Source organism: Polyodon spathula, chromosome 11 (genome assembly GCF_017654505.1).
Source record: "Polyodon spathula isolate WHYD16114869_AA chromosome 11, ASM1765450v1, whole genome shotgun sequence".
In the NCBI taxonomy this organism is placed as follows: Eukaryota; Metazoa; Chordata; class Actinopteri; order Acipenseriformes; family Polyodontidae; genus Polyodon; species Polyodon spathula.
In genome coordinates, this window is record NC_054544.1 from 41,378,713 (window position 1) to 41,400,688 (window position 21,976).

General features: G+C 36.8%; 1 protein-coding gene across 1 annotated transcript; it reads right to left on the reverse strand.

Moving 5' to 3' along the window:
• Positions 1-2,057: 2,057 nt before the first annotated feature.
• On the reverse strand, positions 2,058-21,976 carry LOC121322936 (otolith matrix protein 1-like). The gene is made up of 9 exons (XM_041263569.1): positions 21,257-21,976; positions 16,093-16,229; positions 15,775-15,877; positions 13,206-13,391; positions 11,705-11,882; positions 9,576-9,643; positions 5,307-5,491; positions 3,449-3,620; positions 2,058-2,539 (listed from the first exon to the last, which is right to left on the reverse strand). Exons 1-9 carry the CDS (start codon positions 21,333-21,335, stop codon positions 2,529-2,531), a joined length of 1,119 nt encoding a protein of 372 aa, XP_041119503.1. The 5' UTR covers positions 21,336-21,976; the 3' UTR covers positions 2,058-2,528.

A 21,976-nucleotide genomic window follows, 5' to 3' on the forward strand; every position in this document is an offset into this window, starting at 1 on the left:
GGGGGGGCGGCTGAAGGGGCTGAAGCACATACAGAAACATTTTTTTGACAATCCTGACATCTGTCAATGTAATGTTCCCCAGGCTAAGGGATCAATTAATTGACATGCTCGCTGCTGTGAGGTGCCGAGGTTGTGTTGTAAAAATATTTTGACATCAACTGTCTTAAATTTTATTTATCATCCTGTGAAACCTCAGAACCTTTAAAAAAGCAAAATGGAACGATTGCAAATCTTTGAAAATAAATTTATAACATGAAGACTTTAGGTTGTTACAAAAACAAGAAAAAGGTGCTGTTTCTAATCATAATAAAACCCTGACCTTATCTTGGTACTCTTACCTTTCCAGCATGGTCAGACACCAGATGTGAATTCCCCCTAAGCAGTTTTCTGTTACAATCAGCACTCAGATATCCGCTACCCAGACACACGTCAGTCAAGTTTTACTGCCCTTGTATTAAGAATAAAATCAATCCCCATTTTATATATATGTGTGTGTGTGTAACAAATTAATGCACTTACCCATTACACGTGATTTCCGTTTTCAGTTTTCTTATGCAAAGCCCATCTCTTCAATGCTAAAATGTATTTGAATATCCCATGTTTTGTTTCTTTTCTCTCTGCAGTGAGTCTGCATGCCAAATCAGTTTGTGCAGTTACACAGCTCTTCCTCCAGTTTCACATGACGAAAATGCAACCAAAACAAAGTGTAGAGACACGCTACAATAATCCAACAGTTATTCGTTAAACTAGATTAAACTAACTAATTATTCATTTTAGATACTGTGATGTATTTTTGTTTTTTAATCTGTGATCTTTAGTTGTTTTTGTGCATTTTCATTTGTAAGTGAACTGTGACATTAGAGCCTTATCGAGCACTATATTCTGCAATTTTGAATGTTGAAAATATAGAGCTGTACCAACAAAACCAATACAGTACATCTAAATGGAAGCCTACTTATTTTAAAACACAGTCTTTGCAGATATCTATCTATATCTATCTATCTATCTATCTATCTATCTATCTATCTATCTATCTATATATCTATATATTATATATAGATATATATATAGATATAAATAGATAATCATATCTATATATATATATATATCATTTGCTATTTATTGTATCTTTTTTGTGTTCCCTGACAAATGGACAAGGTTTGGAAAGGACCAAAATGTAATAATCAGATATGCATCACACTCGGTTAACCATCACTGAAGTCAAAATTGTATAGGTTCGGATATGTGAGTGCTGACTGTATTACATTTCCAATCCCTGTATGTATGCATGTATGTCTATGGAGTCATTGTTTGGGTGTCCAGACCATGAAGATTTAGAAACTCTGCAATGCAGTCAATGTTTTCCAATGGTATTAAGTAATTTGTCAGGGAATAAGTACCAGTTTTGCAGTACAGATTCCATATGGTATTCATTGTCTACCATGTGAGCATATTGTGGACACTGGACCTTCGACTCAGGCAGCTTGTGTGTTCCTGTTTGTAATGAATTACACAACAGCAGATTTGTGGAGTAATCAGGGTAACTGTCAGAGATCATTAGTAGATCAGGGATTAAGGATTTCATGGATTTTTGCAGCAGCATCGAATTTATAACTCTGCTATTACAGTACATATAATTTGAGAACGGCCAGGGTGATTTAGCAGCAGTATCATTAGTATTCATGGTATTTACTCATGGTGTGGGCTCCAGAAAAGACCATTGCTGTGACTCCAGAATAATCTTCAATTGTAATGCAGGCATGCTGGCAATACATTGGTTAAGTACTGAGTTACCATTCCAGTTTCACTGTGCTACTCTACCAAGACCATTGCTTTCCAAACCAGTACTGTTCAATATTGCCTGGCAACATCCAGAAATACTTCTGTCAATGTAAATTGTAGTAGCTTCAAGTACAACTGTTTTCTTTGTCTCCCAAGTTTTTAGTAAAGCTCCTGACAAATACTTCATTTCAAAACTGTATTAAAACTATAGCAGACACATTACATTTTTTCCAAAGACCATTTAAGCTTGCGTACATGAGCTGTGAGGCCGTGAACAAAAAGTTAAATACAACAAATCTGCTCCCACTCCTTATGCATTCATCAATCTAGATGTCTGAAGGTCTCAGTCCAGCGCTGTCTGACCTTATGACTGGCTCCATCATATTTCAGATCCTATTAGAAGCATGTCTGTTGCACTGTAGAACGTACGATTTGACCTTGACCTTGCACACAAAAGGATCGGAAGGACGTGGTATAATGAAAGTATAGAGTGCATTGAAATTTAATTTCATTTCAGGAAGCCTGAGTTTTTAATTTCAAAACAGACCAGGTGAATTGAACCAACAATGCAGCAGTAATACATGATAAACAAACAATAATAATCTTATTAAGAATTCAAAAAGCTTTAAAGAAATGAAAAACCAGTGAGGAGGAGAACATGCCATCCTTGAGGTGTAAACACATCTGGAGAGAGATGGTCGGGAAGGAGGGATTTGGGCACATGGAAGTTCCTATTCAGGATGCTTTTAGCAGATACCTGTTAACAGAAACATTATTAACATTATTATTACTCTGAACACTGAGCCTCTAATTATTCTGTAATCACATTTGTGTGGTTATTACATAGTAAATGCATAGTATAGTTACAAGAGATGCAACTGCCAACATTTTTAATTTTCTAATTAAAAATATTGTTGCATTCTATCGACACAGTCATATGTGCATTTACAGTGTTATTAGAGTGTAATTTCAGGGTGGTTAATGGGACATTGAATTTAAAGTATTATTATTATTATTATTATTATTATTATTATTATTATTATTAGTAGTACTAGTAGTAGTCACAGTAGTAGTAAAAATCATCCAATACCATAGTCTATCGTGTGCATGTGCAGTCATTGTTTATAAGCTCCGAACTCAAATCTGGGAAGGATGGAGCCCATGTAGTTATTTTTGGGGGGAGTGCACCTTAAATTTATTTTTGGAGATGGTACTTCCTGGTATTGTATATTATCTATTCTTCTGCCATGGAACTTGTGTGATTGATAACTATACCAAAGTCAAGAATGTGTGACTCATGCGAGAAAGAGTTATCTCCTTTAACGCACAGCAACTTTTTTGACATTCCCTTACCAAGTGACCTGCAATTAAGTGACACTACAATGGCAATGTAATAATTGTGCACTAAGAAAAAAGCAAGGGACACACATGGTCAGTTACATTATCTCCTTTAATCGTTCAGTAAAGCAGGAGGGCTTGTGGATTTCTCACTGGCAAGAGTAGTAGGAGAGGGTTGCTCAATTGTCTTGTACTGTAGCAAACCCTTTAATTGAAGCTGTCTGTGTTACATCTATAAACAGACGTTACTTGTCTGATGATGTCAAACTCCTCCGAACACTATTTATGGTGCCTATAATTACAACCTCAGATGGCAAAATTAATTTACCTTCACATTCAAAAGCCTGAAGAACCTTTGTGTAGCTGGGGCCAAGCCATGAGGAGTAGCTTCCTACAACTTTAAGAAGCTTCCGGGTTCCATCGGTGAACATCAGGTCTTTCCCTCCGTAGGGAGAGGAGTCAAACAGTGAGAACCCCTGCGTAGCATTCCCAAACATTCTCTGGAGGGAAACATCCACGAACAATGATGGGCAAGATCCTTTCACAAGAAATATGCAAAAAGTTCTTAAGTCTAGTCATTTTATTATCCAAGGTTCATGCGGCTAGAGGCGTTGACTCGATTGGGAACATTTCACAACATTTTCATGCTTATTTACACAGCACACTCACTTCATTTGTTTTATATAGTGTAGAAACCTGGACCATCCCTGCTGGCGAACTCCAGAAGCAATACTTACAGTTTTGTATTTGGGCTGCCTTGTCTGATCAGTAGGGTCACTCTGGCACAGTAGGGCAAGTACATTTAAGCAGGTTTTCCTCCCTAGTCCACAGTAATGTAAAGGGAAACACAGCGCACCTTATGGGTCAGAAACTCTAAGGATTTTGCTAGGTGAGCACAGCAGCGTTTTTGACATTCCCTTACCAAGTGACCTGCAATGTAGTGACACTACAATGGCAATGTAATAATTCTGCACTAAGAAAAAAGCAAGGGACGCACATGGTCAGTTACAACAGCGTGAACTATTGTTAGAATTTTACCACAGTGCTATCATATTTTAACATACCAATCACAATAGCATGAACCAACGTATTGTGACAATCCATTTCCTGAGTTGGCAATGCCAGTAATGCTGTGCTCTGCTAATAGTTATTTTGCGATTGTCTAAAGGTAATACACTAGTATTATGGTGGAATTGCAGTATTTGTTTTAAGTTGGGAGTGTTTCTGAATGGATTTATGCCAGAACAGATTTTTTATGTCATTTTAGTAAGACATTTTGGGTAGTTAGAAAAAAAAAAAACTGAGTGCTGGACAAATTTGTTTCCACATCTCTGAATCTGCATCATTCCTCTCCACTGGAACATGATTAGACATGACTAGAGGGCAGCTGTCAGATGTCCCCCTGGCCACAGCAGCTTCATCCCAGAAGGCAGCTGGATATTGTAGGGCACAGTGAACCTGTAAATCAGGGACTGGTACATTAAACATCAGGGAAACATGGTTTTCATAAATCTAGGACTACATATCCCATCTGGAATGTATTATAAGCCGTCTGGCTGTTTATATTTAGGTTATTGTGCAGTGTATATCAATTGAGATATAACCCCATTACAATGCTGCATAAGATTAATGTTCAAACTATCATACAATGTATAGGCAGTTTGGTAGGAGATGTATCTGTTTCCTGGTGTGCTCTTTGAACCAGTTAAGCACAACTCCTCTGTATCAGTGGATAAGTTCATTATCAACTTTGTAGTACCCATCAAAAGAAAGAAACTATATGACCCTGGCTTAAAACAGAGGCCTTTTTGTTTGAGCATGTCTAACCTGCTGATGTGGCTCAGTTTGCTCCTAGAGAAGCTCAAGACGTGGCACATTTACAAGGCCCCTTTGTCTGATCAGTCAGGGTTGCTGTAGCATGGTGAGATGATTTTCCCCCCTAATCTGCAGAGCATAAAGACCAATGCAACACACCTTGTGGACCAGCAACTCAACAATATCAGGATTTGAACCAGCAAGCTCCTGAATGCATGACTCACCCTGCACTCCAGTGCCTTTACTAGGTGAGCCACTGGGGGCTATATCAAACTTAATCAAACAGATGTTCCAATATTATAGTTTTCCAATGTCATTATCTCCATACAAGCTCTCCCATTGTCTGCTCTGTCAGTCTTTGTTATACCAACCTGTGCCCTGTTGAGAAACTTGAACACTCTGCACTTATCCTCCAGGCGCACCACCACAGCGCTTGCAGGGACAGCCGCCAGGTTACACTTCCTGTGCTCGGTCAGGGTGGCCTCCGTGCCGTCTGGACACAGCAGCTTCAAGTCTTCAAGCTCCAGTTCCTTTACCCACGATTCAGGGTCTTTAACTTGAAATAAAAATGACATGATAAAGAATACTTGAGAGTAGGCATAGTACAGTGGCTCACAAAAGTATTCACCCTCCTTGGACTTTTCCACATTTGATTGTATTACAACATGGAATTAGAATGGATTTAATTAGAAGTTTTTGCCACTGATCAACACAAAAAAAGTCCAAGTGAAAAATTTAATCTACAAATTGTTATAAATTAATTATAAATATAAAACAGAAAATATTTGATAGCATAAGTATTCACCTCCTTTGCTATGATACATCTAAATAAGTTCTGGTGCAACCAATTGTCTTTAGAAGTCACATAATTAGTTGAATGGAGTCCACCTATGTGCAATGAAGGTGTTTCACATGATTTCAGGTTAAATACACCTGTCTCTGGGAGGTCCCGCAGTTGGTTAGTACATTTCCTAACAAAAAGTACATCATGAAGACGAAGGAACATTCAAAGCAAATCCAGAATGAGGTTCTTCAAAAGCACCAATCAGGGGTAGGATATAAGAACATTTCCAAGGCATTGAATATCCCCCGGAGCACAGTAAAGTCCATTATTAAGAAATGGAGAGAATATGGCACAACTGTGAATCTGTGTAGAACAGGCCATCCTCAAAAACTGTGTATCCGTGTGAAAAGGGCACTAGTCAGGGAGGCCATCAAGAGGCCTATGGCAACTCTAAAGGAGTTATAGTCTTCCACGGCTCAGCTGGGAGACACTGCATACAGCAACAATAGCCTGGGTGCTTCACAAAACTGGCCTTTATGGGAGAGTGGCAAAAAGAAAGCCATTGTTGAAAAAAACTCACATCAAATCTCAGCTAGAGTTTGCCAGAAGGCATGTGGGAGACTCTGAGACAGTGGAAGAAAATTCTATGGTCTGATGAGACCAAAATAGAGCTTTTTGGCCTCAACGCTAAGCGCTATGTTTGGCTCAAGCCTAACACCGCACATCATCCTGAGAACACCATCCCTACCGTGAAGCATGGTGGTGGCAGAATCATGCTATGGGGATGCTTCTCTGCGTCAGAGCCTGGAAAGCTCATGAAAATAGAGGGCAAAATGGATGCAGCAAAGTACAGAGAAATCCTGGAGGAAAACCTGCTGAAGTCTGCAAGAGACCTGGGACTTAGGAGAAGATTCATCTTCCAGCAGGACAATGACCCAAAACATACAGCCAAAGCCACACTGGAGTGGCTTAAAAACAAAAAGGTCAATGTCCTGGCGTGGTCCAGTCAAAGCCTGGATCTCAGTCCAGTTGAGAATATGTGGAAAGAGTTGAAAATTGCTGTTCACCAAAGGTGTACAGTGTCCAGATGTGCATGGTAGAGAATTCTCCAAATAGACTCATGGCTGTAATTGCTGCCAAAGGTGCCTCTACCAAATATTGACTCAAGGGGGTGAATATTTATGTAATCAATTATTTAGTTTTGTATTTGTAATTAATTTAGAACAATTTGTAGATTTTATTTTTCACTTTGACATTATGGACTTTTTTGTGTTGATCAGTGGCAAAAATTCCTAATTAAATCCATTTTGATTCTATGTTGTAACACAATAAAATGTGGAAAAGTCCAAGGGGGGTGAATACTTTTGAGAACCACTGTATATTTTAGATGGGTGCCTGTAGCAAGGCGAGGAGCCCTGTACATGTATTTGTTTATTAGTTTGTATTTGTTTGTTTATTATGATTTATTATGTATTTAAATGATGGTGAAAGCCATGGTTATTGTTTATTCAAATTTAAAATTGTATTTATATGTGATGGCGAAAGCTGTGTGTATTTGTTTTGTTTTATATATGTTCTGGCAGAGATGAGGTTGAGAGCCCATCCTCTGCCAGTTACGAATTTAAAAACTTGTGCAGATTGTGGCTGAGGGATAATGAGATAACTGATAGTTAACCCCTCGGCCATAGTAAATAAAAGACTGCAGCTCTCTCCACTCTGGGTGGGTGTTCAGAGGAGGAACAAGAGCGAGACCGTTTTGAAAACAAAACCCAAAAAAATACATATGATCAGTGAAAGCGATCTGCCCAGCATGACCTGTGTGTTCAGCTTTTGTGTTTGTGATTTTGTTTTGTTTAAACTTTTATTTTCACTCCGTGAGCAATGTGTTTTGTTTAAATATTTTATTTATTTCTGCACTGCAGTACCTTGCCTGTGTTTTGTTCCTGCTTCTCGCCTGACCACCCAGCCACCCCTGTCACGGTGCCCAAGACAGCTTGCTCTACTTGTCCCTGAATTATTTAACACTATATGTTATTTATTTATTTATTTTTTATTTTAAGTAAAGCATATTGCTTGCTAAATGTAGGTTGACATTAATACATCATAGTTTAAAAGTATGTTTTAGAGTGTGTATAATGTCCAGTTGGTGAGGTTAGATTTAGGGTAAAGTATAAGAGAATGTGGTAATGTTGTAAGTCAGCCAGCAGGGAACGGATAATTAATATCCCTGTAACTTCTATCACACTTTTAGTCACTTTTGGATGTGTATGCCCTCTAGGGGTGAGGGTATTGCTCATATCAACCCACTCAGACACACTGAATACCTAATACTAGTTGTCCCTCTTCAATTTTGTACAGATAATGTGAATGAGCAATTTGTACAAAAAGTGCATTGTCACTGGAAATATTATCAATTTTCTGCCAATGTTGACTGGATGGGACATTGCTTTTATAAAAAAAAGTAGTTAAATGAAAACAAATGTCTCACTGAGTCATCCTGAATTGGTAGAAAATAGATAAATACATTTTTTTTAAATACAGTGCTGGTTATAAGTCACTGTGTCACAGAGTTAAAAAAAAATAAATAAAAAATATAGTTTTTATACATTAAAATACCATACCAGTATTGCATATTAACGACAGGACAGAATGAAATGTCTATTGAGTAGGCTTGATCCAATGAGAAACATTTTTCGGTATGGTAGAAGTATCATGTCTTTTCTGATGACCAGAACTCTTTTGTTTTAAAGCATCCAGTAAAGAATAAGCTCAGAAAATATTATCGTTTTGAAGGATTAAAAACACAATTTGCTGTAATTGGGGGTTAACAAGGATGGATGTGCACTGAGGTAGATGAATAACAGCAAACTAAATCTTGTAGAAAGACAGTATTGAATTCAGTGACAAATCTCATTTAATTAAGCTAAATATTTTGACAATTGCATTACAACAATTAATATTTGAGAACAGCAAATCTTGTACAAGACAATTCTTTTTTTTTTTTTTTTTTTTGATGAAACAAGGTTATATACTGCCCCCCAGTGCATTACACAGGTATTTTCTCACAGGTTTTTGTTCAATTTGATAATATTTATCAATAACATTTTGAATACCGTCAAGGTGAATGGTTAAAAAATAAAAGTTTTAAAAAAAATAAAAAATTTTAAAAATAAAAATAAAATGTAGTGACATGTTTTAGTTGAGAGTAACTGAGATGAATTACAGATTAATGTAACCAATCACCAGAGTTTAACTACATTCATTGGAAACATTTAAAATGCCATTACTAGGTGGCCTAGTGGATTAATTCACAAGTTTGGGGGGGACATTTTAAAATTTATTATTAAAGGTGCCCCCTATTTTGAAATTATGTGTTTAACAGATATAATTAAGTAGTTGCCTCATTGACAATGTAGGAAATATCAGTTCTCTAGGCAATTTTAAAATTGTATCACATAAAAGTTGTGTTTTGCTTTCTCTAAGTGCTAACATCCATTACAGACTGATTTTATACTCATGGAGAATGTATACCCATTGTATACTCTAATTAAGTAGAAAGGAGAAAGTATGTGATAGAGTTATACAGGGCGATTCATAATTTTGCACAGCATAGTTGTTTTGAATTGTTGCCAATTCTGCTTAAATAATAACATTAATGAACAACTCTTTGGTGGGAAAATGGTGCACCACAGAGTGTCTCTGACATAGACAGGTTTCCTTTGCATATCGACCTAAATGTACCCTCCAGTTGCTCTGACAATGTTGTGCAAATTAAGAATGCCCCTGTATACACAGCATTAGTGTAAAAGGGAAACAGAGAAATAGAGAAACAACAAGTAAAAAGCACCATCCTTACCATTCATGATATCAGAAACCGTGGAGTGTTTGACAAAAGCCACATCACCAAGATTTTCTGCAACACACCTAGAAAGGAAAAAAAGTACTTTGCTGTTTCATAAATAGTTGTACTGCTGCCACTCAAAAGTACGATCAAATTAAGGTCTGATTACCAACATTTTTTAATGTCAAATTATCATAACATTCATAAAAGTAGCCTATTGCTATGTTGTTGTTATTTGTGAATATCTCCGTTTGACACTTTTTTTTTTCTTCGTCAAAGAAGCAAGTTCATTTCCTGTCATGCAGGTAATAATATCGTAATAGTAAGAACCTTGTGCACATACTGCACATAGGAAACTACTGGCCACATTTATCAAGGTCTTCACACCAAAATGCAATTTACACTAATTGTCATGAAAGGTAACCCTAATACAGCTAACAATAACCAAATGCACACCTTCGAGTCGCTGAATTAAACACCAGAGTTGTATGTTACTTGCTTCATACAATGAACAGTTTTATTTTACTTTCATAGAAATTGTGCAAATTTCATTTGGGTGTTAAAAAAAAAAGTGTGACTATTTGAGGTCAGGTGGGATTTCATTAATTGTAACACTGGGTTTGGATAGGGAGAAGACCTCCATCAAATGTGTTTAGTAATAGAGGGATAAATGGGCTTCTGACACAAAGGTTAGAACTATTTTTAAGCCTCTATTTTACACCTTTAAGCAGTACTTATACTAATGTCACTGAACGGATACTGACGTCCTACTTATCTACTGCAAAAGATGATTACGAAACTTAGAAAACTCAAGCTGAGTATTAGTTTTAGAAGTACAGAACAAGAACATCACTGTTGTTTCAGAGTAGCAAGTAGTACTTTTCTGTAAAGACTCAAAATAATGGACTGTAGTTTCTGACAGATAGAAGTTGTACTTAATTTATACCATCTATCATTTTTTAATGACGTGTTTGTTTCAGCTGTGATACACAAATGTATGAGGAATTGTTTTTAATGTAGATTTGGGAACAATTTCTTAATGTACAAAAAGGTATTTTTCAGGACAAACATAAAACAGGTGCCAAGACAGCAGTGTCTTCAGGATCAAAGTTATCTAAGTAAAATGGGGCAAAGTAGCTGGAACAAATGGATTGTTGTACTTTAAAGTTTATATTCTTTCATTAGCTTTCGGACGAGATTCCAAATGTGTTCTGCAAGTCGATAGCAGGCTGCATTCCAATGTACTTGCTTAGTCAGTATCCTTAATGTAGTATTGATTTTCTTTCTAATGCACTGTATGAGTCTTTCAACAAATGAAAGTGGGCCTCTCTTGATGAGTGGCTTATGTGGTTGAAGTGGGATTTATACCCTGGCTGGTGATATGCCTTCTTTATGAAGGTTAAATAAAGTCTAGTAAATGTAAAGTTCCCTAACATCCTTAAAAATGTAAAATTTAAAATGATGGTATTATAAAGAATGTCCTGAGGATTCTGTGATTTATGAGACAGAAACTCTGTTTGACTTTAGTTCCTTTTATCCCCAGATCTAGCAAAGACCTAACGTCTTCTGTGGTAAAGGAAAGGATGTATTGAATCCAGAGAATGCATTTGTTTTATATCAACGTTACTTTATCAATGAGTTGGTGTTTCTAATGTGGGTGTCGCTAACAAAATAATTCCATAAATCTTACCTGTCGTGTTCTTCCATTCGCTATGTAGATCTCCAATGTGCAGTTTTGAAAGAAACACTTAGCCAACATGTGCTGTATTTCCATTTAAAACGTGACATTTGGTATCACACTAGCTTAAAAAAGTTTTCAGTTTTAATGCTGTAAAGAAGTCTTACTAGTTCATTTCACCTGAGCAGTATTTTCAGGGTCAAAGTTACTGACTAAAAGCACGTTTGTTGGTGGGGAAAACAGTTGATTGATTAAAACAGGAGAGACGGCATTGTAGTGGTGGGGGTGATTTCACTCTCCAGATGAATTGACCAAGGAAGTTCAACACTACCTGAAAGAATGACTTGCAGACTGAGATGTGTGTTTGCAATGAGGTATAACAATCAAAGTTTATATATATATATATATATATATATATATATATATATATATATATATATATATATATATATATATATATATATACCTGGACTCCCCTCCCGCCTCACCGAAGTGGCGCTCAGAGGGGTCGTTGGCACAGACATTCCCATCGTTATCATCTCCAATACAGGCCTCACACAGGTTTTTAGGGTTGTTTCCTTTGGGGTCGTACTCAGGGTCCTTCACTCCTGGAACACAGCTGTAGCCAAAGAAATCCCCAACAGCTGAAAAACAAGGAGGAAGGTTGGGCAAGCCCTCATTGCCTTTCTTTCACAATCATAATATCAAGCTAACATTACACTGTAAACAATGTGACAATTCTTTAGTAAATGGTTGCTTGAATAAAAATTATGAAACAACACTAAACTGAAAATATGTTAAATGATTAATGTGTTTGAAAATATGTACCCAGATCCTTTGTGGGGAGTTTGAATCCTTTTGGAAGAGTCTTAATTTCTTGGCTAGCAATAGAAAGTGCAGCACAGTGGTGTTTCTGAAGCCTGCAGCAGTTGTACAGTGAATAGACAGTCAAACCTAGAGTCACCAGGGACAATAATGGCTTCTGAACTGTTTTTTTTTTTTTTTTTTTTTTTTTTTTTTTTTCTGTTTTAATAAGCTGCTTACTTGTGATTCCTTTCCTTCTCTTGTTGCGAGGTTAAGCTCCTCTCTTTATTCAGCTGCAACTTTATCTTTATTTTTTTTTTAATCCTTTTGAACCAAATTCCTCTTGGGATTAAAATAGCAGAGTACTTGGGCTTTTAAATGGGCTGAACAGCTAGTAAAATAAATTAAATGTACTAGTTCTAACTGATGTGGGTGCCTGTGCTAGTGGGTATAAACAGTGGTCCAGGGTTTCAAAAACACATTTATTTAAGTATATTATTTGTTCTCAGACTGAAGGTAGATATGAAAATCAAATTGGGATATTTCACTTCATCACCCTTTAACAACATCTACTGAACAGGTGCTCAGTGAGACCAGACAGTGACTAGTCTGGCTGGGCCTCGCCTCCCGGGTTCAGTATAAAGTTTGCTTAGGTTTACCCAGGTACATCTTCACAGTAATTTTGCATTTACCCATTCTCATACTCTGCATGTACTCCACGCCTGGATGTGAACCTCAAACCATACGCCTTGAAGGCGAAAGTCTTACCATTCAACGAAAGAGCAATCTCTGTAATCCAGAGCTAAGTATGTGTCTTATGCTGACATTAGTATCATTAGCTCATCAGCTGTTAGAGGCGATATTTTGAAACTTTGAGGTTCGCGTCAAGCCTTTGATTTTCCATTCAATTCAATCGGCTGAGATGCCAGGTCATTACACACGGTTGACCATGGTCTTTGCCATGTTTTACAATTGTTCCCAATGGCTTTCCATGCTTGTCCATACTTTGACGACGCTTTTAATATGCTTTCACTTTGCTATGCTTTTACCACATTTATCGCAGTAAACTTTTAAAACAGTAACCACAAAAGATAGTAAAATGGTCTTAATGGAGAGCTGGCATCAGGGGGCAGGACTGCATGAAAGGTATTTGATGCGGACACCTTTTGGGAAATTGCACTGTTCATCCACACTGATCTGCGATGTGTTCATCAGAAATCCAATAGGCACCGTCCAGCCAACTGTGGTTTGGATTCCTGGGTGACAAGAGCTCCTTTCATGCATCTCCAGCATGGAAATGTCACTGGATGACTTCCTTGCCAAAGCAACGACATAATAGCTGATGCCATCTGAAAGAAAAGGAACCACACGGTAGAGCTTACAATGTGCAGGTTGTACAATGATACTGTACAAAAGATAACTTAGTGTAAAATGACTGCAATATGTTTCCAATTCATTGAGAAACTTTTACAGTAAGTTAATGTTATACTCCCTTTTACATAAGCAGCAATTGCATCATTACATTGTTAAAATGTACTTTTCATTTCCTGATTTCAATTTCCCTATTTGCGTTGCAATCAATATCAATAAAGCTTTTGCTGACCAGATTTTTTTTTTTTTTTAATGTCTGCATTTCACAGGAAAATCGATCTAATTAGATGTCAATTTGTTGACACTGCATTTTCGTTTAACCAAGGCTGTATCAGGAATGTGTAGCTGTGGCTGCTAAAGTAACCTGTGTGAAACTAAGTCAAAGTTGGGGAATTTTTTGAAGATTTTTTTTTAATAAACCTGGGGGGTGTTATATGCATCATACACATGGGAGGGGTCATATGCAAAAAACACTGCATCATATGATAATAACAGACTTAGCCCCTCAACTCAATACCGCACGACCAGCATGACAGTAATCACGGACATAATGAAGTGTTCTTACCTTTGTATACCCCGGTAAGTTAGTGTCGAGCCGCACGAATACCACAGCGTGTGGTTTTCACTAACTCTACTGTGCGGAATAAATTAATTTTTTGCATAAATATTGGAACTTTCTTCCTATGCATCGGGACGCAGGACATTTGCTAGGAAATCGGGACAGTCCCGACCATATAGGGACTGTTGGCATGTATAATATGTATATATACACGTGTACTGTGACCTTGTGGCACCTTGCACAGTGAAATATGTAGTTTATTGTATGTTTTTGTGTTAATTGTTACAATTGATTTAATTGTTTAGCTGCTGTGGCGCTCCGCTGGGGACGATTACCGGTCTGCGTGGAGCAGCAGCTGAAAGCAATCAGCTGTTTCAGCAGGCAGGTGGGCGTGTCTCAACAGAGCGTCAAGATAAAAGCAAGGCGATCGCTGTGATCGGGGCTGCTGCAAGGCCTGCCGTTTTCACGGCACCTTTTGAGTTATAGTTTGGGGGGGGTATTGTGTTTTATTTTGCACTTTTTGTACGGTTTACTGTATTTGTCCTCTGTGCGTTACCATCGCTGGTAACGTCACATGACCGCATTTATTTTACTTTCACTTTCTGTTTGTTGTTAATAAATCCTGCGCGCCTGTGCCGGCGTTTCAACACCAACCTCAGTCTCTCTGTATGCTTGAACAGCGGCGACCCACACGTGTGACCCGAGGAAGACCCTGTCACAGACCTGTACTGATCTGTAATGCGGTACTCATTTTTTTCCAACCATTTCTGTTGTACTGATTTTACTATCTGTTTTAAAACATTCCTTTTTTCTTTAATGGATGTAGATACCTCTGTGCACCACAGACTCTGGAGCCCATATTTAAATTTAAAACAACATTTCTGCTATGTGAATCCCCCTGCCTTACGTACTTAAAGTACTTGTATCTGAGTAAATACCTGTAGTTTTATAAAGCTTTTTATGTCTCGGGTGTGCAGTTTTGAAAGAAACACATATTTTAGCAACAGTGTATTTTCATTGTAAAAGATGGTACTACTCCAAGTTAAAGAAAATCGCTGTTTGCAAGCCATGCTTTTAGACTGTCTTGCACTTCCTAGGTCATTTCACTTAGAGGGTGATATTGTCCCCACTCCTTCACTGGCTTCTTTCTTGTCAATACCAATCAGCTGTTTCCTCTGCTGACTGATATGCATTTCAGCCAGTAACATGCTTTCACCCAGAAAACACTATTGCGTGAAATTACCTTGAAAGTAAAGCAGTGACATACTTCCTGGAAGGCATGGCTACCAAGCAGAGACGTATTAACCACAGTAGCGCTAGATATGATGTTTTAAAAGGAAACTGCATGGTAGCTAGAACATGTTTCTTTTAAAACTGCATATTTCGAGACCTGTGTAGCTAACAGAAGTACACAATAGCTAATATTTATGGAACAATGTTGTTAACTACAATTACTTTAATAATTGTGAACTCTGATTTGATTATATTAGTGAATATGACCCTACTCAAAAGTAATTTAATGATTTTGTTTTGCCATCTGCACACAGAACCATGTCAACAGTGCGCCAACAAAACAGAGCTTCGATAATTGAAACGTGTTCTGACACATTTCCAGTACAGATTTACGGTGAAAATGAAAAAGTCTGAATTATCATGCAGCTGGTTTGTTAAACTCATTTTGTTCACAGCAATAAAGTCCATTTGAAAAAAAAAAATGTGTTGAAGTGATTGCATGGACTCCTTCTGGAGAACATCAACGGCAATACTGCATGTGACACAGTATTGTACAGCGTGGTACTCACCTATTGCATTATAGGATTCCCCAGCAGCAAGTTCCAGTCCATAACACCAACCTGCAGAGTAAATATCATCTGCTGACATGGTAGCTGCATCAGCTGTGCCATTCTGAAAAAGAGTTCTAGCTTTGCATTTACAATGTAATCTCTATGAAACTTGGACAATGATGTACACAATATCAATACACCTAATGAAAAGTTTCACCAAAGGCTGCTGGATCATCTGCTGTTAGCCCTAAATTAGACGTTACACCAAAAGGCAAGATGAAAATGAAATAAGTACTGTAGTCTTTAGTTCTAATCAGTTTTTTCTTAAATCTTTACCTTTATTTTTTCCATGCAGTCTATACTGTTGTATGCTCTGGTACAGTGAAGTTTGCCATGAAGGTTCTTCCCTGAGGAATGCACAGCGAAATCCAGACATTTCTGCTCCTCTGCATCTGACAGCACACACCATGTGACTAAACAACAGAAGTACAGTAAGCCAGTTAAAAATACAATATGTTTACTAGTCCCAACCCTAAGACCCATTTCACTTATAGGAGTTACTTATAAGGGGACCAAACACACCGTAAAGGGTTACCATAGTAACAGCATAGCAAACTGTAAAGTGAACGCATGGTAAAGCATAGGTAAGCATTATAAAGCCCATTGAGGTATGGTAAAGTATTAATAAAAAAACATTGCATATCATTGTAAATTACAATGAATGTATTTTATAACAATGGGAAAATATGGGAACACTCAAAATGACCATGCAAAGTGATGTGGTAAACATTGCTTAGGGACTGTTTTTGGATGGTACACTTTAAATGGGCTACATAAATTTGGCACCAATGACATTCACTACAATTGTTTTTCACTGAATGATGAAAGAAAATATGAACTGAAGAGCAGCACCTGAGCACAGGTGAAAGAGCCTTAACCCTCCTATTATGTTCAGAACATCTGTTATGTTTTGGGTCATATTGACCCGATGCAATTTCAAACTAATTTAAACCGCTTTAAATTGGTTAAATGTTTTTATTTGCAAAGGTGTTACTCTTTTCTGCTCTTTTAGTCCAGGAGCGTTTTGTGATAAACTTATTTGGCTGCCAATCTGAGCTCTACATTTTGGAATGTCTTTACCAGTGAGATGCTGTTGCAATACTGACAGAGAAAATTAGGCTCTGCCTTGTAGATATATATTGTTTGGTTTTTTGTTTATAATTATCTCCAGACAGGTGCAGCCATTTTCAGAAATAATAATACAAATATAATAACAATAAAATAACAAAGAAGTTTTTTTTTCCTGCACACAAATCTACATAGATAAATGCCACAGGGTCACAGTGACCTGAAACATCTTATTTGTATACATGACCTGTTCTAAAAAAAATAAACATCTCGAAGGTTCTGTTTTCTGTGTATAAGTTCATGACCCCAACTTAGGAAAAGTCATAAAATATTATACAGAAAATGAAAAGAAAAATAGCATTTAAGCTAATTGGAAACTAGAGTTGGGTTAGAGAGACATGAAACCCTAATAGGAGGATTAAAGTCAGATCCATATCCCACAGGAATAACCACATCTGGATTTTTTAAAAAGCTTTTTACCACCTACTCCTATTTATTGCAGTATTAGAATATTAGAAACACAAGCATGCAAGCTGAATTCCACGGTATGTTTATTAACATCAACTATTAATGTGTGTGAATTAAAATAAAACCCATTATAAACACACATTGAATGTGATTAAAGTAATTGTATCTTAATTTTAAAGACTAATTAAATTGAGATGAAAGGGTTTATTGGTTACCACTACCAGTGCATTGAAACCTAATAAATCAGCTTGCATCTTTCCCAGCACCTTATATTCTATTTTGTATACTATGTAGTTATATTTGAATAATTAAACAGTATAGATTTAAGGTGTCATCATTTCCATCCTATACAAAGACATAGCAGATGGCATTATCACATTAATATCTGGGTGTATTAAATATCACTTTTAAGATGTAAATCGTCATTTTGCATGTAAAATGACCTTGCAAAGGCCCCTGTTATTTTCTACGGACCCCAAACGGGGCTCAGTCTCCCAGTTGGGATAATTCAATTTTAATATTTTGTGCACAAGGTATTTTTTTCAGGTCTCTGCTACTTTATTCCAGTACCAGTGCTGAACTGGAATATCAGACGGCCTGCCGAAATCCTCAAAGACAAGATATATTCTAGAATTGTACAGTACAGTATTTGAGTAGGCAACCAGATGAACTCTAAGTCTCCTTTGCTATACTGTATAGATTTATGTTTAGGGTCAACTAAGCAGTCACCTGCATGTCCCAATAAAAAAAAAAAAAAAAAAAAAAAAAAAATCCTTCCAAATACAACGACAGCTAATTTTCTTGTTTGTTTCTTTTAAGCTACACATATCCATAATAATAAAAAACATAATTAATTTGTGTGCCGTTGTAAAACTGTTAATGTTATTATATTTACAATCATTTCAGAAATTGTCACCTTCATCTTAGCTGAAATAAATACTACAATAAAGATCACTCTGCCGAACAAAAACGAATGCAACTCAAAAGCGGGCAGTTAGGTTCCCTTCAACACTGGTTTACTAGAAGAATTTTCTTTTCAGTACAACGCAGTCCAAGCTGCCACTGTTCTTGGAATTGATCCATCTTTCCTAACAGAACCCAATAGGAATTAGCCCATATTCATTCTTATCTCTCACCACGATGTATAGTAGCAATCTCAACAACTCCATCACAGGTTTCAATAGTAGGCTGCCTCACAGATACTGGCTATAAATTGGTCATCAGCAAAGTTTTACTGGATCAATTCTTTACAGGAATAATCCTCTTTACTGGCCTTTCACCAGAATTCTATCTTTAAAAGAACATTCAAAATCCATCTTTCATGGCAGGAGAAAAACATGAAAGTCTACAATAGAGAATGGTTTCCATAGCAACCCTCTGCAGACTAGAGATCAAAGGATGCATACCCAGTATTCCACAGATTCTTAAAGCATTAACCAATTTAATACACATTTCAGACAAATCATCACTGTATTTTATTGTAAAGGACATGTGATCTATTTTAATGATCTAAATGATTTTACTGGATCTAAATATCATAACCAAAAGGACACTGTGGAACTGGACAGAGTCCAATAAAGAGCAACCAGATTAATCCCAAGGTTTATAGGAATGAGCTATCAAGATACTAGAACAAAGAAGAATTTTGTTGTACTGGATTGAAGCCTTTAAAAATTTAAAAGGAGCTGACAAAGTTAACCCTAATCAATACTTTAAGTGCAACACTGAAACCAGGACATAGCTAGTAATTAAGTAGAAATAGACATGACCGAGGGTAGAAGACACTTCTTTACATAGAGTGGTGAGGGTATGGAATGGGTTACCTAGTCATGTTGTTGAGGTTGAATCATGGGATCCTTTAAGACTCTGCTTGAGAAAAGTTTTGAGATCAATAAGCTGCTAGGAACCGAGCATAGATGGGCCGAATGGTCTCCTCTTGTTCATTAATGATCTTATCTTCTATAAACATTCTTAGACATTTTGTACATTTTGGGGTGTTATTCTACCATAGAATCAATCCATGCTGTCTATAAAGCATTATGTCACGTATAAATTTTATATGTGTATATGTATGTATATGTGTGTGTGTGTGTGTATATATATATATATATATATATATATATATATATATATATATATATATATATATACAGCTCTGAAAAAAATTAAGAGACCACTGCAAAATTATCAGTTTCTCTGGTTTTACTATTTATAGGTATGTGTTTGGGTAAAATGAACATTTTTGTTTTATTCTATAAACTACTGACAACATTTCTCCCAAATTCCAAATAAAAATATTGTCATTTAGAGCATTTATTTGCAGAAAATGACAACTGGTCAAAATAACAAAAAAGATGCAGTGTTGTCAGACCTCGAATAATGCAAAGAAAATAAGTTCAGATTCATTTTTAAACAACACAATACTAATGTTTTAACTTAGGAAGAGTTCAGAAATCAATATTTGGTGGAATAACCCTGATTTTCAAGCACAGCTTTCATGCGTCTTGGCATGCTCTCCACCAGTCTTTCACATTGATGTTGGGTGACTTTATGCCACTCCTGGTGCAAAAATTCAAGCAGCTCGGCTTTGTTTGATGGCTTGTGACCATCCATCTTCCTCTTGATCACATTCCAGAGGTTTTCAATGGAGTTCAGGTCTGGAGATTGGGCTGGCCATGACAGGGTCTTGATCTGGTGGTCCTCCATCCACACCTTGATTGACCTGGCTGTGTGGCATGGAGCATTGTCCTGCTGGAAAAACCAATCCTCAGAGTTGGGGAACATTGTCAGAGCAGAAGGAAGCAAGTTTTCTTCCAGGACAACCTTGTACTTGGCTTGATTCATGCCAAAGCTGCCCGATTCCAGCCTCGCTGAAGCACTCCCAGATCATCACCGATCCTCCACCACATTTCACAGTGGGTGCGAGACACTGTGGCTTGTAGGCCTCTCCAGGTCTCCGTCTAACCATTAGACGACCAGGTGTTGGGCAAAGCTGAAAATTGGACTCATCTGGGGGTGCTTCAGCAAGGCTGGAATCGGGCAGATTTGTCTTTGTGAAGGACGCATTTCCTGGAAGAAAACTTGCTTCCTTCTGCTCTGACAATGTTCCCCAACTCTATTATTGAAAATCAGGATTATTCCACCAAATATTGATTTCTGAACTCTTCCTAAGTTAAAACATTAGTATTGTGTTGTTTAAAAATGAATCTGAACTTATTTTCTTTGCATTATTCGAGGTCTGACAACACTGCATCTTTTTTGTTATTTTGACCAGTTGTCATTTTCTGCAAATAAATGCTCTAAATGACAATATTTTTATTTGGAATTTGGGAGAAATGTTGTCAGTAGTTTATAGAATAAAACAAAAATGTTCATTTTACCCAAACACATACCTATAAATAGTAAAACCAGAGAAACTGAATTTTGCAGTGGTCTCTTAATTTTTATCAGAGCTGTATATATATATATATATATATATATATATATATATATATATATATATATATATATATATATATATATATATATATATATAGTTATCGTAAAGGATCTATAGAGATCAGATAGATTAAGCATCCTATGCATGAATTTAAAAGACATATTATACATATTGTACAGTCAAACAAACACCAACTGAAAATACATTCTAAAGTTGTGGATAATGACCTTATGAATTGTGTTATTTTAATAATTAAAACATGATTTATAATAATATGAACTGTTGACCCTGTCTCCTATGGTGTGGTCTCATTTTTTCATTTTGTACTCATGAGCGCACTTCTATAGCAGACAGCTTCAACTTTCAAATAGATATCATTTTTTTTTTTAAATAATTATTCATACTCGTTTTATTAGCATAACTCACTTTCTTAGCAAAAAATTTAAAAAGAGAATCCAAACTTACTTATCTCATTTTGACTGGACACCTGGGCTAAAATGACAAAAAACAGTGTAATCACAAAGACCCTGGTCAGATAGTTCATCTTGGCTCTTCTGTCCTTCTCTTATCTTCAAACAGGAAAAAAACAGGCTGGCTACCCTTCACTCATACTTATAACCCTGGTCCTTGAACCCTACAGTGGGAGGAGAACTGGAAAGAAGCACACGTGTATTTGGTTTTAATCAGATGATATTGGTTGATTTTCATCTATGAAAATTGAGTAGTATTTCTCTTTCAATTACACTGAGAATTGAAAGTATGCAATTTGTGCACTTCACCTAACCTAGCATGAAGCAGGCCAGCTCATTTTTGTATATAATTAATTCCCAAACAATGTCTTTCTGTGGTTACTAATGCCCCCAAATTGAATCTCCTTGTTTCTGTAACAGGAAACATGGCTTCTGCTTTGATTGAAGCTGGAAACAGTGAAGGGTGAACAACAACAGCATTCATTGTCCCCTGCTCCCTCAGCAATCCCTATAGAATAACATACGGGTAATTTGATATCCCACTAAGGGTTAGGCACTGCAATCAGGACTGAGGGCACACTGTTGTAGAAATTGCTATTTCATGATGACCTGGGTCACGCTTACTGGGCTTATTACAGCTTTCACCATTGTTGACCTGCTCCATGTCAAAGGTATCAGCATATATATAATATATACAGTGCCTATAGAAAGTCAA

Coding starts and splice junctions, on each gene's coding strand:
- LOC121322936 (XM_041263569.1), bottom strand. CDS start 21,335: ATGAACTATCTGACCAGGGTCTTTGTGATTACACTGTTTTTTGTCATT. Junction 15,878..16,092: donor ACTGCATGGAAAAAATAAAG/GTAAAGATTTAA, acceptor ACTCTTTTTCAG/AATGGCACAGCTGATGCAGC. Junction 11,883..13,205: donor ACAGTGCAATTTCCCAAAAG/GTGTCCGCATCA, acceptor CTTGTTTTTCAG/CTGTTGGGGATTTCTTTGGC.